Raw genomic sequence first — 16,325 nt, forward strand, 5'->3', positions numbered from 1 at the left:
ACTGCATCAGAGGTTTAAGACCACTTTTAGTTTTGGAACTCCAATGGGTGATTTACTCTCTGCTCAAGAAACTATCTCATGTTTACCCCATTGCTGGAGCTGGGAAGTTATGTTTGTTATCTTGAGCGCCTAGAGGAAATATACTTCTAAAAATACTCCACAATTTAAAGGGGAAATCATATGAAGTAAGACATTTTTACTGATGGATAATCTTCATATTTCATTTCACCCATTTTGATAAATTACATGAAGGGGACTCAACCATCAGCAGAGATACTTGTCTTCATATGAATCTTCCTCTTACCTGAATAAAATGATTTTTATGTTTTGTCTATTCATTCTTTGTGCAATCTCTATGGAGATTGTGTCTAGATAGCCATATTGTGGTTAAACATTTGTTCCAGTGCCATTTTTCTAAAGCAGATACCATGAAAATTTATCTTATTTTATTTTACAGCTTTCATTATACAGTGTTAATCATAAATCAGGAGCAAGGAAACAATAGTCAAGTTTCTGTTTCCTACTGGTCAAGAATCAACCAATCCTCTTCCTTGTTAGTTAATATAATTAATAATATTCTTATTAGTTCATTTTAGTACCATCTAGATGTGTTGAACTATAAATCCTGCAATCCAGAGTCAGCATGCATGCTGTTCTTCTGGTTGGAGAAGAAAAATTATCCTTAGCTTATCCCGAGTTTAAGGTTGCAATAGTATGTAAAGCCATCCTTAGTATGTAATTTGAAGGCTGGGTTCACGGAGTATGCCAGATTCTGCTAAAATGAAAGTTGGGTAGATTGCAGTTAGCTTATTATAGGAGCCCAGACATATTCTTAATGTGTGATGGGAACTAGGTATTTATATTAAATTATTGGAATTGGCAGCTCTGCTGTTAAGCAAAGCAGTCACTAAGTGGGAGATTAACTGTCTGCAACTGTATTTTCGTTTCCCCCAGCCCCTGTTGTTTAAATTTCTCATCCTGATACTGGAATAATTAGGGAAAATGGAATTGATCCTTGTATTTACATTAATTGAAGAGGAAGGGAATCATGGGAGAGTAAGCAAGCACACAATGGGAAGTACAGGTTGAAAGGAATTATTATTATTATTATTATTATTATTATTATTATTATTATTATTATTATTATTATTTTGTCATTGTACGTGTATACACAGTATACCCATACAACGAAATTCACTTAACACCCAAAGACCAGGTCCAACACACATAACAATCCCCAAACACACTCCCACCCACTACAAATTCCCCACCCGTAAACCACAGAATGTATTGGTGCCAGCAGCCTCAAGCATGGGGTTAGGAGCCATGAGAATGCTAATCAAACAGCCGGTATATTCTCCATTGTGTGCCTTCTTACTCACGTAATTCCTTCTCCACTCTCTGCTCTTCAACAGTGGGGAGGAGAAAAAACAGGTCATGTACAGGACAATGCGTACTCAGTGGTGATGTGCACTCACTGGTGATCATGTCACTAAGGCTGCAAAGGTCATAAATGTGGGCATGGGTTGCAAAATTATTTTTTTAGCACCATCATAACTTTGGGGAACAAGGCAGTTGATAAGCAAAGGTGTATCTATAAAACAAACTTAAATTTATAGTTTATAGTTTACTTTGTTGTCATTGCACATGGTACAATGAAATTAAATGCCGTCTTCAGTGTACATTAAGGTTGCTAATCAAGCAAATGTTACTCAATGGGTAGATTCAACATGCAACATCCTTGGATGATCCTAAAGAGATGTCAAAAAACAAAAAAATAGTGTTTTCTACAATTTGGTGTGGAGGTTAGACCTTCCAGGCAGAGACATTTAATTAATCAGTAAATTGCACTTATCAGGAGATGTATTAATAGAATTAGCTGCAGCAGATTTAATGCATCAAGACTGAAATGGTAGACTTGCGCTGTGAACTTTAAATATTTAATAAATAAATTTATTCAGACTGGGTAGAAAACAGTACCTACCTTGCTCTCATTTCAACACCATGACAAGCTCTTCAGGAAGTGTTTCCAGACCTTAGTACAAATAGTACTAGTATTGGTTTTTAATACAGACCAATCTAGAATAACAACATTAGATTACTAACTTCAAATTTCTATGATATATGGAAAATATATTATACACTTTTCTCTGCTTTCCTCAGACCAGATTATCAAAAATTCTTATGATCAAGAAGGAACATATCAAGCAGTTAAGGGAGATGAATACAGAAGCAGAAAAATTGGTAAATATATGCTCTTATAATTTGTGTTTTAAAAATCTGAACATTGTACAAATCATGCTTCTTAATGCATTTAACTTTATATATTTTTTCTAGAAATCCTATTCTATGCCTATTGGTATTGAATTTCAGAGAAGATATGCAACTATTGTTTTAGATCTTGAACAGCTGAATAAGGATCTAAATAAAGTTTTACATAAAGTTCAGCAGTATTGTTATGAGGTAAGTGTTTTGCTGGTTTCATGTTTTAGTAACTATAGGAGAAGCGACAGGTTCTTTGAATATATTCCAAATGATATGCCTTATCCATATTTATGCATTACTGATATATCTTCTATGCTGCCATGTAAGTATAGAAGTCATCTTTCATTTCTGTTGGATGTAGCTTGATCAAATAATTAACTAGTATCTGTAGGTGACTGAAGAAATAGGATAAGCTACTCAGATGCAAGTGAGGTCTATTTTCAGTCACAAATAAAAAGTTAATAAGATACAATGCTGTAGTTTTGAAATGTCAGTGTCCATCTTAGAAAATATGGCCTAAATGAGCATTTGGAATCATGGCTCTTAAAACCGACTTAATTCTCAATTCCTTATTCTGTTCCAGCTTGCTCCAGAACAAGGTCTTCAGCCTTCAGACCATCCCACAGATCTGAGACGAAGATGTGAGGAAGAAGCTCAAGAGATTGTCAGACAATCAAATACATCAACAACTGGACAACCTTGTGTTCAAAATGAAAATCTGACAGAATTGATTGCTAGACTCACAACAATATTACTGCAGATTAAGGTAAATCCATTAAGAAAATGAGAACACTTTACATTAGTCTTCCGACTTACAACCGTTCATGTAATTACTATTTGTAGTTGCAGTGGTCTTGGAAAAAGTAACGTGCGACCTGTACTCACACTTAAAACCATCACACCACTCCTGTGATAACATGATCACAATTTGGACACTTGGTAACCCACACATATTTACAATTGGTTGCAGCAACTTACAGTCACATGACCCTGATTTGTGACCTTTTGTGCCAATTTCTGATAAAAAATATGCCCATTGGGGAAGATAGATTTGTTTAACAACTGCATGATTCGCTTAATGAACACTAAAAAAATATGATAAAATTGGATCTGGCTAGTTGTGGGCTACAACTGGTTTAACAACCGGTTCTGTGAGTGTGTGCTTTGTGTGCGCGCACCTAACGCGCTTGTGCGCAGCATTCAAAATACAGCAATTTGAAGCTCACTTCTTACCTTCTAAGGGAGCCCCTGTAAGTAGAACAGTGGAGGTGCGGAAATCAGCTGTGCCGCGCGAATCAGCTGAGCCAGAAAGAAGGAAATATAGGAACAGGAAAGGGTGGGGGCAGGGCCAACTGATCATCGGAACTACCGGTTCGCCCAAACTGGTCCGAACCACCAGCAGCCCACCACTGGATTCGACTTACCTTATGACTGCAATGACATATAACAGAAATTCCAGTCCTTATTTATTTATTTATTTATTTATTTATTTATTTATTTATTTATTTATTTATTTATTTATTAAATTTTTATACCGCCCTTCTCCCGAAGGACTCAGGGCGGTGTACAGCCATATTAAAACCACATATACCTATAAAATTTAAATACAGTTTAAAATATATTAGAAATTTGGCCCTTATATTAAAAACTACAAACACCCAATTAAAATTCATTTTCTAAGCCAGCCCAGCCTGTTGAAACAATAGAGTCTTAAGGGCACGGCGAAAGGTACGTAGGTCGGGGATCGTGCGCATCTCCGGGGGCAATTCATTCCAGAGGGCAGGTGCCCCCACAGAGAAGGCTCTCCCCCTAGGTGTCGCCAGTCGACATAGTTTGACCTACGGCACCCTGAGGAGTCCCTCTCTGTGGGAGCGTATTGGGCGGTGGGAGGCTATCGTTGGGAGAAGGCGATCTCGTACATACCCAGGTCCTAAGCCATGGAGTGCTTTAAAGGTGGTGACCAACACCTTGAATCGCACCCGGAAGACCACCGGGAGCCAGTGCAGCTCGCGCAGGAGAGGTGTTACATGGGTGTGCCGTGTCGCTCCCATAATCACCCGCGCAGCCGCATTCTGGACCAGTTGGAGCCTTCGAGTGCTGTTCAAGGGGAGCCCCATGTAGAGAGCATTACAGTAGTCCAGACGGGACGGGACGAGGGCATGAGTGACCGTGCGCAAGGCGTCCCGGTCCAGAAAGGGATGCAACTGGTGAATCAGGCGAACCTGATAAAAAGCTCCCCTGGCCACAACCGTCATCTGCTCTTCTAAAGACAGCCGTGCATCTAGGAGAACACCCAAATTGCGAGCTCTCTCTGAGGAGGCCAAGATCTCGCCCCCAATAGTCAGCGATGGAGCCAGCTGGCTATACCGGGACGCCAGAAACCACAGCCACTCGGTCTTGGAGGAGTTGAGTCTGAGCTTGTTTCTCCCCATCCAGATCCGCACGGCCTCCAGGCACCGGGACATCACCTCAAGGGCATCATTGGGGTGGTCCGGGGTGGAAATGTACAGCTGAGTATCATCAGCATACTGATGGAACTTCACCCTAAAACCACAGATGATCTCACCCAGCGGCTTCACATAAATGTTGAACAGGAGGGGCGAGAGGACCGACCCTTGCGGCACCCCACAAACAAGGCGCCTCGAGGTCGACCTCTGTCCCCCTGCCAACACAAACTGCGTGCGGTCAGAGAGGAAGGAAGAGAACCACTGCAATACGGTGCCCCCCACTCCCAGCCCCTCCAACCGGCGCAGCATGATACCATGGTCGATGCTATCAAAAGCTGCTGAGAGGTCTAATAGGACCAGGACAGAGGAACAGCCCCTGTCCTGGGCCCTCCAGAGATCATCAATCAATGCGACCAATACCGTTTCCATGCTGTACCCAGGCCTGAAGCCCGACTGGTATGGGTCTAGATAGACAGCTTCATCCAGGTAATGGGGAAGTTGTCGCACCACCACACTCTCAACAACCTTCGCCACAAAGCGAAGATTGGAGACTGGACGATAGTTCGCTAATACAGCCGGATCCAGGGAAGGCTTCTTGAGGAGGGGCCTCACCACCGCCTCCTTCAGGGAGGGAGGGAAGAAACCCTCACTCAAAGAAGCGTTAATAATCACCTAGAGCCAGCCTTGTATGACCGACCAGGAGGCCAGTACCAACCAGGAGGGACACAGGTCCAATAAACGTGGCAGCGTTAAGCCTACCCAGAATCCTGTCCACATCCTCGGGAGTCACAAGGTCAAACCCCTCCCAGATAACACTCTCAAGACCCACCTCCGTCACCCCATCTGAACCTACCCAGTCGGAGTCCAGACCTTCCCGAATCTGAGTGACTTTGTCATGCAGGAATTGCACAAAATCCTCAGCCCTACCCTGCAATTCTGGTTGTAAGTCGAGTACTATCTGTATTTTGAGAAATACATTCTACCACTTTGGGTTAGGAAGCTTATTGTAACCAAATACCTACTTGAATCTGGTCTCATAAATAGGCAATTATTAGATATAGGAAGTAACTTTCCTATACAATCATCAATCATCTCGTATTCATTTTTTTAGCAAAGCTTAGTCTATAGTGACTTCCCATTACTTATATTTATGAATATTGGGGTAGTAATAGTTTATTCCCAGCCTTTGCAGGATGCAGTAAGACACAATTATTTTTCCTGGGGATGGCTTCCTCACCCTGTCCATGTTTCTCTGTTTTTGGCATGTGATTAGGTACACGTGTATTTAAGCAGTACACAACAGAAAACTTACATAATTATTTTTATGAAATTTCTTCCAGTGTCTAGCAGAAGGAGGTGATCTAAATTCCTTTGAGTTTAAGTCATTAACAGATTCATTGAATGACATTAAGAATTCTATAGATTCTACTAATATCAGGTAAGAACTTGAAATTACACTTGTATCAGATATCCTTATATTTACAATAATCTTTTCAAAGAGATCACCATTGTATGCCATTGTAGACCATTTAGTAGATGGAAGAAGAAAGGTAGCAGCATGTCAATCTATTTCATGATGAGATGAATCATATTTCTCAGTTTATATGCTGCATTAATTACAGAGTGACTCTAAATTAGGTACAATATATTGTACCTAATTATTATATAAAGTAGGTACAATATATTTTTTTAAAAGTAAAAGAATAATAACTCAAACCTTGTTAAACAACCATATCAGAGAAGGAAAATACTATAGCACCAAAAATTAATAGCAATTCATCCCAATATCAGTTCCTTCCAAGTCCAGGTTTCCTTCAGGAAGGCTATGAAGACTTGGCTCTTTCAGCAAGTCCTGGGCTCTGTGATTTTGTGGACTCATTAATATGTATGTATGACTTATTTATTTATTTATTTATTATTCGAATTTCTATACCGCCCTTCTCCTTTCGGACTCAGGGTGGTGAACAGCCAAAATAAAAACATTTATATATAAATACGATTAAAAATAGATTTAAAATAATTAAATTTGGCCCATAGTTTAAAATGTATCAATTTAAAATCCATATCAAAATTTAAAACCAACCATAAAATCATAAAATCAAGAGAGACCGGCTAACTGAAAGAGATGAGTTTTTAGGGCCCGACGAAAGGTCCGGAGGTCGGAGATCACTCGTATCTCTGGGGGTAGATTGTTCCAAAGGGTAGGTGCCACCACAGAGAAGGCTCTCCTCCTGGGGGTCGCCAGCCGGCATTGTCTAGCCGACGGCACCCTGAGGAGGCCCTCTCTGTGGGAGCGAACTGGCCGGTGAGAGGCTATTGGTGGCAGAAGGCGGTCCTGTAAGTACCCTGGCCCTAAGCCATGGAGCGCTTTAAAGGTGATCACCAACACCTTGAAGCGCACCCGGAAGTCCACCGGAAGCCAATGCAGCTCGCGCAGGAGAGGAGTCACATGGGAGCGCCCAGTCGCTCCCATAATCCCCCGCGCGGCCGCATTCTGCACCAGTTGGAGCCTCCGGGTGTACCCCAAGGGGAGCCCCATGTAGAGAGCGTTACAATAGTCCAGACGAGAAGTGACGAGTGCTTGAGTGACTGTGCGTAGGGAGTCCCGATCCAGAAAGGGGCGCAACTGGCGTATCAGGCGAACCTGATAAAAAGCCCCCCTGGCCACGGCCGTCATATGCCCTTCTAAGGACAGCCGTGCATCCAGGAGGACGCCCAAGTTGCGGGCCCCTTCCGTGGGGGCCAATGATTCACCCCCAATAACCAGCGATGGCGTCAGCTGGCTATACCGGGACGCCGGCAGCCACAGCCACTCGGTCTTGGAAGGGTTGAGTCGAAGCCTGTTTCTCCCCATCCAGACCCGCACGGCCTCCAGGCACTGGGACATCACTTCCAAGGCATCGTTGGGATGGTCTGGGGTGGAGATGTACAGCTGAGTATCATCAGCGTACTGATGAAACTCCACCCCAAAACCACGGATGATCTCACCCAGCGGCTTCACATAAATGTTGAACAGGAGGGGCGAGAGGACCGACCCTTGTGGCACCCCACAAACAAGGCGCCTCGGGGTCGACCGCTGCCCCCCTGTCAACACGGATTGCGACCGGTCGGAGAGATAGGAGGAGAACCACTGCAAAACGGTGCCCCCCACTCCCAGTCCCTCCAGCCGGCGCAACATGATACCATGGTCGATGGTATCAAAAGCCGCTGAGAGGTCTAACAGGACCAGGATAGAGGAGTAACCCCTATCCCGAGCCCTCCAGAGATCATCCACCAACGCGACCAATGCCGTTTCCGTGCTGTACACAGGTCTGAAACCGGACTGGAGCGGATCCAAATAGACAGCTTCATCCAGGTACTGTGGAAGCTGTCGCGCCACCACACTCTCAACAACCTTCGCAATAAAGCTATTTATTTTTTATTATTTTATTATACTATTTCAATTTTTGAATTCCATGGAGAAATGTTTGCTATTTGGTTCTCTTTATATTGTCATATTGTAGTCTTAACTTGTCTTGTATACTTTCTTGTGTTTTTTGGACAATTAGCCTTATAAATTTAATAAATATATTTCAGCAAGGGTGTCACAAATTGCTCTGCCCAGAACATGCTGAAAAGCCACATAAGCAGAGTCAAGGTTGTATGAACTTTGAGGGATTGCCATTCCAATGAACAGCCTTGGAAGAAACAAGTGTCTGAGATCCCACAAGATAACATAATTTTATCAATTAACACCTGGAATCTGCCCACCTTATTAAGGGGAAATTAACAATTGGAGAAAAATAATGTTGTGGTTATCTAAGCCCTGAGACATACTTTATACGTCAACTAACATAGTTATAAAACACATGTATAAAACAACTGACAACCCATGTAGTTCATAGAGCAGAAGTGTTATTTGGGTAATCTAAGGTTCCTTGTACCTTGTGGGCCAGTTGACGCTTCCTAGTAGTCATGAAGGGCAGCCCCATGTAGAGTTTGCTAGCGTAATTCAAACACAAGATGACTAAGGCATGAATGACTGTGAACAAGACCTCTCAATCAGGAAAGGGTGTAGTGGGAACACAAGGTGGATTTGTTTAGAGGCCCTCCTAGTCAAAATTTTCATCTGTTTGAGCATCAGTTATAAATCCAGGAGGATCCTAAAACTATGTGCAAGTTCTATTTGAGAAAGTGCTATCCCACTGAGTACCAAAGTTGAAAAGCCACTCATAATAGAGATCTCATGAATCCACAGACACTTAGTTTTGCTGGTTTGAACCTAAACCTTTTCTTCCTCATTCAAATACTAACAGTGTCCAAAACCTGGATAGTATCACAACAGAATCAGTTGTTAACGGTCTTGATATATCACTGGGCATCATCTAAGTATTGATGATAACTGTCCCCATGGTAGTGGATGACCCCGCCTAGTAGCTTCATATTATGTTAAATAGAAGCTGGGAAGGTATTAAACTTCAAGGAACCCTGCAAAGTCTCACTCTTTTCCCTTTACCAATACCAATATGATGAAATTAGTACTATTACAATGCCTTCTACTCCACTCCTCAGACATTTTAGAAGGATACTATAATGTTAGTATCAAAGGCCACCAAAAGCTCAAACGGCAGGAGAGTTGCACTACCCCTACCCTGGTCCTGCCAAAGATCATTTATAAAAATAATAAATGTTATCTCTAAAGTCCAAGATCCCATTGGAAAGCATCTCAATAAACTGCTTTTTCCAGGACTCTCTAAAGCTGCAATCCCACCACCTTCCCCAAAAGGGGAAAGTTAGAGACCAGTTGGAAATTATCCAGCCTGATGGAACATACCAACTGCCTCCCCTTCAGTTACTCAATTCATGGAAACTTTTTCAAGTGAATGATGTTTGCTCTTCACTGTGTTAAAAGACATGATTTTCTTTCATGGTTAATGCTGAGAAATATGGTTCCTTTTCATGAAATTGCCTGAAATTATACCAAAAAAGGCAAATAAATAGCTTGATGTCATGAAACATTGTTGTATATAAACTTAGAATATGGATCTAAGCACATAATACATCCACATGTGGACTGTTTTAAAAAGAACTGTTTTTCTTTCTTTAGCTGTTTCCAGAATAATGTAGAGATCCATGTTGCACATATCCAGAGTGGCCTCAGCCAAATGGGAAATTTACATGCTTTTGCTGCAAATAACACTAACAGAGACTGAGAGAAACATTTATACTCCAAGTGTACAGAATATAGTAGAGGAAAATGCTTGGTGTGTATGCTTTACCAAATATTCTACCAATTGGAAGACAAAGGAAGAAAGGATATTTTGAGAGTGTTTGTACTACTTCTGAAGAAACCAGCATAAAATTACCAGCATTGCTATGGACTTCATCACTTGCTATGCACATAATATTATCTTGTTTTAACAGCTAAACTTTAGTTGTAATATGTGTGTGTGTTTGTTGTTTTAAACTGAAAGTTATGCAGACACGTTTTCATAACAAAGGAAAAACTAAATATGGTTGCAGCAAATACTGGCAACTGTACTAGAAGTTTTTAAAAACAGTAAAACTAATATGACACAGTTGAGAGATCATATTAGTAATTTCTTCTTATTGGAAACCATGATCGCTCATACTGTGACTTAATAGCTTTTTGATTTTAGCCTCTGAACAGTGTGCTAATTGATAAAGCAGTATATATATTCCTGTTTGAGAAATAGCAGGATAATAGAATACCTGAAGGAGTAATAGCAAATAGATTACTATTGTACACTTGTGGATACTGGGAATCCCTGTAAATCAGTTAATATCTTTGAATATTTAATTTATTATAACTTATAAAAGTAATTGAATGAAGGAATAGAAAAGAAGACTAAAAGTTTTTTTTAGTTGATATTTCACACAAATAACTGGTAATACTTTCCACTGATTGGTTTGCACAATTTAAACTAAACAACTGGTTATCAAGCAATTCATATAATTTTATAATGCAATTGGATAGCCAGTCCTCCAAACTGCCTTAAAAACTAAAGACCCGAGGAGTGTAGAAAAATGTTGATCTTGTAAAAAGGGTGTATTGAGTTGTTATATTTAGTATAACCTTGTAAAGCTTCAGTGTAATAAATTGTTTTCAGATTAGAATTTTCAGATAGCTGTAGCAATGTTTTGATTCCTTAGTACCTCATAAAATGAGGTCTTTTGTATGTTAATGTATAAAGAAAATGTAAACAATTATTTTCAATTTAAAATTTTGTATAGTTTTAAAAATGAATCTATATTCTGTGTCTGCATTTATGCTGCTTCAGAATTTAACTGCAGAGTCTATATTTAGCAAAGCCTGTTCTTTTAAGAAATGCATAAATTTTATTCTCATTGAGTGATGAGAAGGCTGCAATGTTTTACAAAAGTTGGAAACCATTTTAAACATGAAAAGGTTGAAATAATTTTCAAAAATGAAATAACTATGTTCAGAAATGCATTCTTACCTGATATGGAGATGTAAGGCAAAAACCTTCTTAAGACTGGGAAAAATGTATTTAGTGAAAGTTTGATGAGCCTTATCAGGAAGGCATTACATTAAACCAAAAGGAGGAGACAGAAACACAGACTGGGTAGAGAAGTTCTTGGCATTGAGAATCTTTATTTATTTATTTACATAATTTATATGACCATCATCTCACATCAACTCTGGGCAGCACACATGGATTCAAACCAAATCTGCAACCAATAACACCTGATGCCAGAGGTAAAACAATACTCCCCAATTATGAAAACCACATCAGCATAAGAGCTCACCTAGCCATGATTGTGTATGACAGTGGAACAAGCTCAAGACAAAAATGGGTATTCAAGATCCTCATAATGAGGCAGAAGGGAGACCAGTAAAAAGCCATCTCTAGAGTCTGTACGTACACTAATCCATTGGAGGAACTAGAAATCCTAACATGGAAAAACATGATTTGATAGATATGTGAGATGGGACCCATGACAAAACATCAAAAACGGAGAAGGGGGTGTATATAAAAAATCATATACCAGTACCTGTGAAGAAGTTCAAGTCCCTATTGAGAGCAAGTAAGATCAAAAGGAATAAGAAATGAAAGTGATACTAGTATTCTATTATCTTCTGAGTAAAATGTACAATATTCTCATGTAACAGAAGCATAATAGTATCTGGAACACTGATATTATTTGGTTAGGCACTCCTTAACACTTCTTAAAATAGTTTTAATCATTTCTGCCCAAATCCCCAAAATGGACATAATACAGTATGTTTAATACAATCAGTGGAAAGGCAATAGCAAGTGTTTTCAAGGAAAAATGAGAAAGGTTCTATGGAAGATGTGTGAGAAATTTATGGTAAAATGCAGTGATTTACTGAAAAAATATTTTGTGAGTGAAAATCAAGGTAAAATTATAATTGGAGGGAAAGATATCCTCAATTTACAACCATTTGATTAGTAAATTGTTGCAACCATGGTTAATGTTCAATGTTACAACAGCACTGAAAAAAGTGACCGTTTTTCACACTTAACCACCTTTGCAGCATCCCCACAGTCATGTAAGGATTACAATTAGATGCTTGGCAACTGGTTCATATTTATGATGATTGAAGTGTCCCAGGATCATGTGATCACCTTTTGCGACCCTCTGACAAGCAAAGTCAATGGGGAAGCCAGATTCATTTAACCACTGTATTGATTCACTTAACAACTGTGGCAAGAAAGGTCATAAAATGGGTCAAAACTCACTAAAAACCTCACTTAGCAACAGAAATTTTGGGCTCGCTTGTGGTCATAAGTCAAGGACTACCTCTACTGGTTTTTGGGTAGTGACAGAGGAAAAGGGGCTAAAGACTGGTTTTAAGAATACAAGAGTGCAGTAGATCATACCCCATATAGCAATAGCACTATGACTTATATATGCTTTACAGTGCTTTACAGCCCTCTCTAAGCGGTTTACAGAGTCAAAATATTTCCCCCAACAATCTGGATCCTCATTTTATCCACTTCGGAAGGATGGAAGGCTGAGTCAACCTTGAGCCTGGTGATATTCGATCTGCCAAACTGCTGGCAGCCGGTGATCAGCAGAAGTAGCTTACTTACTTACTGCACTCTAACCACTGCGCCACCGCGGCTCTTTTGATGTACCTTAATTTAGATGCTTAGCCCCAATACCCAAAGTTAAACAATAAGCACCAAATTTCCACCTTCATTACTCCTCTCCCGAAGCTCAAACTGGTACATTGAGAAATCACTAAGAAGAAACTAAGTGCAGAGAAAAGTTATGCGGGGAAGGCGCACCTTATATAAAAAACGCTGCCTGCATGCAAAACCTTTCGAAGAAGCTGTTGGGGAAATGCCTGTATGCTCCAGGGGTGGCATCTGCGTTTAGACGATCAGTTCTTTTAATAGAGTTCGCAGTGAAGGGCTGCGAAGGCGCTGGCAAGTTGGATGGGGACCCGCACGGATTTGTTCCCCCACTGCCCTGCGCGGATTTCTGGATTTCGACATTCCCCACTCCCAGAATCGGTTCCTGTCAGCCGCTTATTGTTCCCCGGCCGGAGGAAGGATCTCTTGGGCCAACTGCTGTCAAACTAAGAAACGCCGAACGGAAGGAGGGGAGAACCCTCAGCCCGAGCTTCCAACGTTTTGAACTTCCGTTTCGGACGGATGGGGAGCGATGCAGTCCTGGGGAGATAACTTCTGCTTTTACCAGGGAAAAAAGCTCTATCTAGAGCAGTGTTTCTCAACCTTGGTAGCTTGAAGATGGGTGGACTTCAACTCCCAGAATCCCCCAGCCAGCGTTGCTGGCTGGGGGATTCTGGGAGTTGAAGTCCACCCATCTTCAAGCTTCCAAGGTTGAGAAACACTGATCTAGAGGGACAATAAAAAGGGAGCCAAACTTTCCGGATTTAAGAATGGATTTACTCTCCTTGAAGGCATTTTTTTTTACCCCAGGAGAGGAAGAAGAATCGAACTCTGCTCCAGTCTCTGCTGGAAAATATCTTTTTGTTGGGCCAGCTTTATATTAGACCAACAACAGTTTTTGCAAAAGCATGAGAACACCAAGAATTCATTCCTGGGATTCTGTTTCTCCTAGTTCCAACCCAATCCCACTTTGCCTTATAACTCTGAAAGCAGGAGAGCAGGAAGTTTTTAATCTTTTTGCAATTCTAAGGACATCATAAGGAAGACACCTGGCGTATTTGTCGTGCAATTCTCAGATCTTGTTTTTTAAACATCCCTTAATACTTTTCCTGCCAAATTGTATGCTTTTATGACAGGAATTTTATGCTTTTTCTATTTCCTGAAGAAAGACACTAACCTTTACAAATTGTTAAAAACTCAGTCTTCCTCTAGGCTTGTTTTACCTTTTCTTACTTTGTATAATATATCCCATCTGAATCCCAACCTACTGCATTATTTCAAATAATCTCAGGAATTATGAAGTTTGGTCGTCTTGACTTTTCCTTTCAGTCTTTTTCATCAATTCCTTTATATTGGGGAAATTTCTCCTTTTGTAATGAAATGTGACCATCTTGCATCTACCTTGTATTTGCCATCTGAAAGTATGCTAAATGTATTAGCATTATAGTTACTGTTTAAATCATTGCACAATACTACTTTGCACTAGATCTCAGATATCACTTAAAATCAAATCTACGATAGCCTCAACTCTATCAGTTCCAAAGGCCAACTGTTCTAAAATCATAATATACAGTATCTAGAAATCTATTTCTTTCTCAAAACATGAACAGATCAGACTGAGATTAAGTGAAGTCCACCACTATTACATTTCGTTTGCCTGCCTCTTTAACTTCCTTCTCCACAAGATTACCTTCAATATTTTGATGTGGTTGATTTAGCATATAACAATCTGATTTATAGTTGTGGCCAGATATTGTCACCTGTAGTAGAGGAACCTAGTCTTCTACTGCAATATTAGAGTTTGTACTTACTTTGATACAAGAAATAACAGTTTCCCATATTATATCCTTCCTCGTGTTTCAGTAAAGTTTGCCTTCCTTCTTTGAGGGTTAAATACACTGGAGATGGCATGCTGTTATTATGTGCCAAGTTAAATCATATCCTATGGTCTATTCTGACAGTGTGAGTGAGATTATCTCAATAGGAGATCAGCTATTTTCCCTTCCCTTTGAACACAAGCAGAGGAAAATTCCCTCACTCAAACCAAGTGCAAAGTTGTACCATCAACAGGAGCATGCCTATTATCAAGAGAAATCTAGAATGTGTGCATTCTTTTCTCTTATCCCATTCTAGCCTTTCTACACACATAATTGGATTGGTGGAGCAGTTCTGTAGATAGAAAGCAAAATATAGCTATCAAAGTAGCACAAGATTCTACTGGCAGAAATAAGTAACCAGGTGCCTTTCAGATAGCATGAATTAAAACATTTTTTCATTGGCCATAGAGACTGTGACTGACAGGAGTTGAAGATCGAATCACCTGCAGGGCTCCAGTTGCCTTTCCTGCTATCAGAATTCTGAGTTTTTTTGTAGTCTTGTAAGCCTTGGTTGGGCAACCTCTGAAAAAAAAAGTATAATTGTACTGTTCGTCATCTTTTTCTAACATTTGAAAATTTAATTTTTTTCAAATATCTATCTTTTTATTTGCACATATATAGCTTAAAAATAAAGGCTCCTTCAAGGTTGAACTCAACCTTTGAAGACTACAAGTTTCTTACTGGTAACAGTATGGAAGTGGTTTACCATTCCATTCTTAGTCTAATTATTTCAGTAGTGCTTTAAAAAGAGGATTTCCCACCCAAAAAATGTTCTTTTGAAAATGTTCATGTTAACAATGTAGATAGTCTTTAAAATAGTAATACTTGATTTTGAGCAAAAAGAAAATAATAATCTGCTTTGCAAAATTCATTATATAGTCCAGCAGATGGCAGTTGAGTTTCAATTGTTCAGTGTTCCTTTTCTAGATTTTTGCTATTTCTGTATTTAAAGAGCCAGCTTTGAAAAAGATGCCATCATAGAAATGATATACTTTATAACACATACTAAATACTTGATCTAATTAAATTGATAGAACTTCATCAGCCAAGTTACATTAAGCATAATGTAGAACATAATTTATTTATTTATTTATTTATTTATTTATTTATTTATTTATTTATTTTGTCGCATTTCTATGCCGCCCAACTCCCAAGGGACTCTAAACAAATTGTAACAGGCTTAACTAAAACAGAACAACTATTCTGTCTGAAAATCAGCTTTGAACTCTGATATTGAATTATTAGTTGTGAATTCTGGGAGTGCCAGTGAGTTCCTGTGGAAGTTTGAATAAAGCTGGATTATAACAAATGTCCTGACAGAAACGAAAGTTAAGATGCAGGATGTTTCTGGGAAAAAAGTATTAAAAAGACCTCTTTTTTCTTATTATTCACTTCTCTACAGCATGGGATATAATATTGCAGTTACAGTCAGGCAGCCAACTCAAAACTAAATGCTGTAGTACTCTACAGAGAGCAGGGAAGGAGCATGGAAGAGAAAAGACAAAGAAAGTTTGTTTCTCTGACTATTTTTCTCAGCTTTTTCCCATTTCGAAATATCACTGTAAATCTCTAGTTCCAGATTGCCAGGTAGTTAAGCTATGAACAACAGT

The 16,325-nt window shown here is 39.7% G+C and overlaps 1 protein-coding gene across 2 annotated transcripts in view; it reads left to right on the plus strand.

Annotated features, from left to right (window-relative positions):
- LIN9 (lin-9 DREAM MuvB core complex component) overlaps positions 1-11,289 on the plus strand; it is a 29,602-nt gene extending 18,313 nt beyond the window's left edge. For both annotated transcript variants that reach the window (XM_034427935.3, XM_087883131.1), the window contains exons 11-15: positions 2,164-2,244; positions 2,338-2,463; positions 2,849-3,031; positions 6,053-6,150; positions 9,799-11,289. In XM_034427935.3, coding sequence (XP_034283826.1) covers positions 2,164-2,244; positions 2,338-2,463; positions 2,849-3,031; positions 6,053-6,150; positions 9,799-9,904 — 594 coding nt within the window. In that variant the 3' untranslated portion in view covers positions 9,905-11,289. The remainder of the gene's footprint in view (positions 1-2,163; positions 2,245-2,337; positions 2,464-2,848; positions 3,032-6,052; positions 6,151-9,798) is intronic.
- Positions 11,290-16,325: the final 5,036 nt, after the last annotated feature.

Source organism: Pantherophis guttatus, chromosome 1 (genome assembly GCF_059756535.1).
Source record: "Pantherophis guttatus breed Tessera chromosome 1, ASM5975653v1, whole genome shotgun sequence".
NCBI classification, from domain to species: domain Eukaryota; kingdom Metazoa; phylum Chordata; class Lepidosauria; order Squamata; family Colubridae; genus Pantherophis; species Pantherophis guttatus.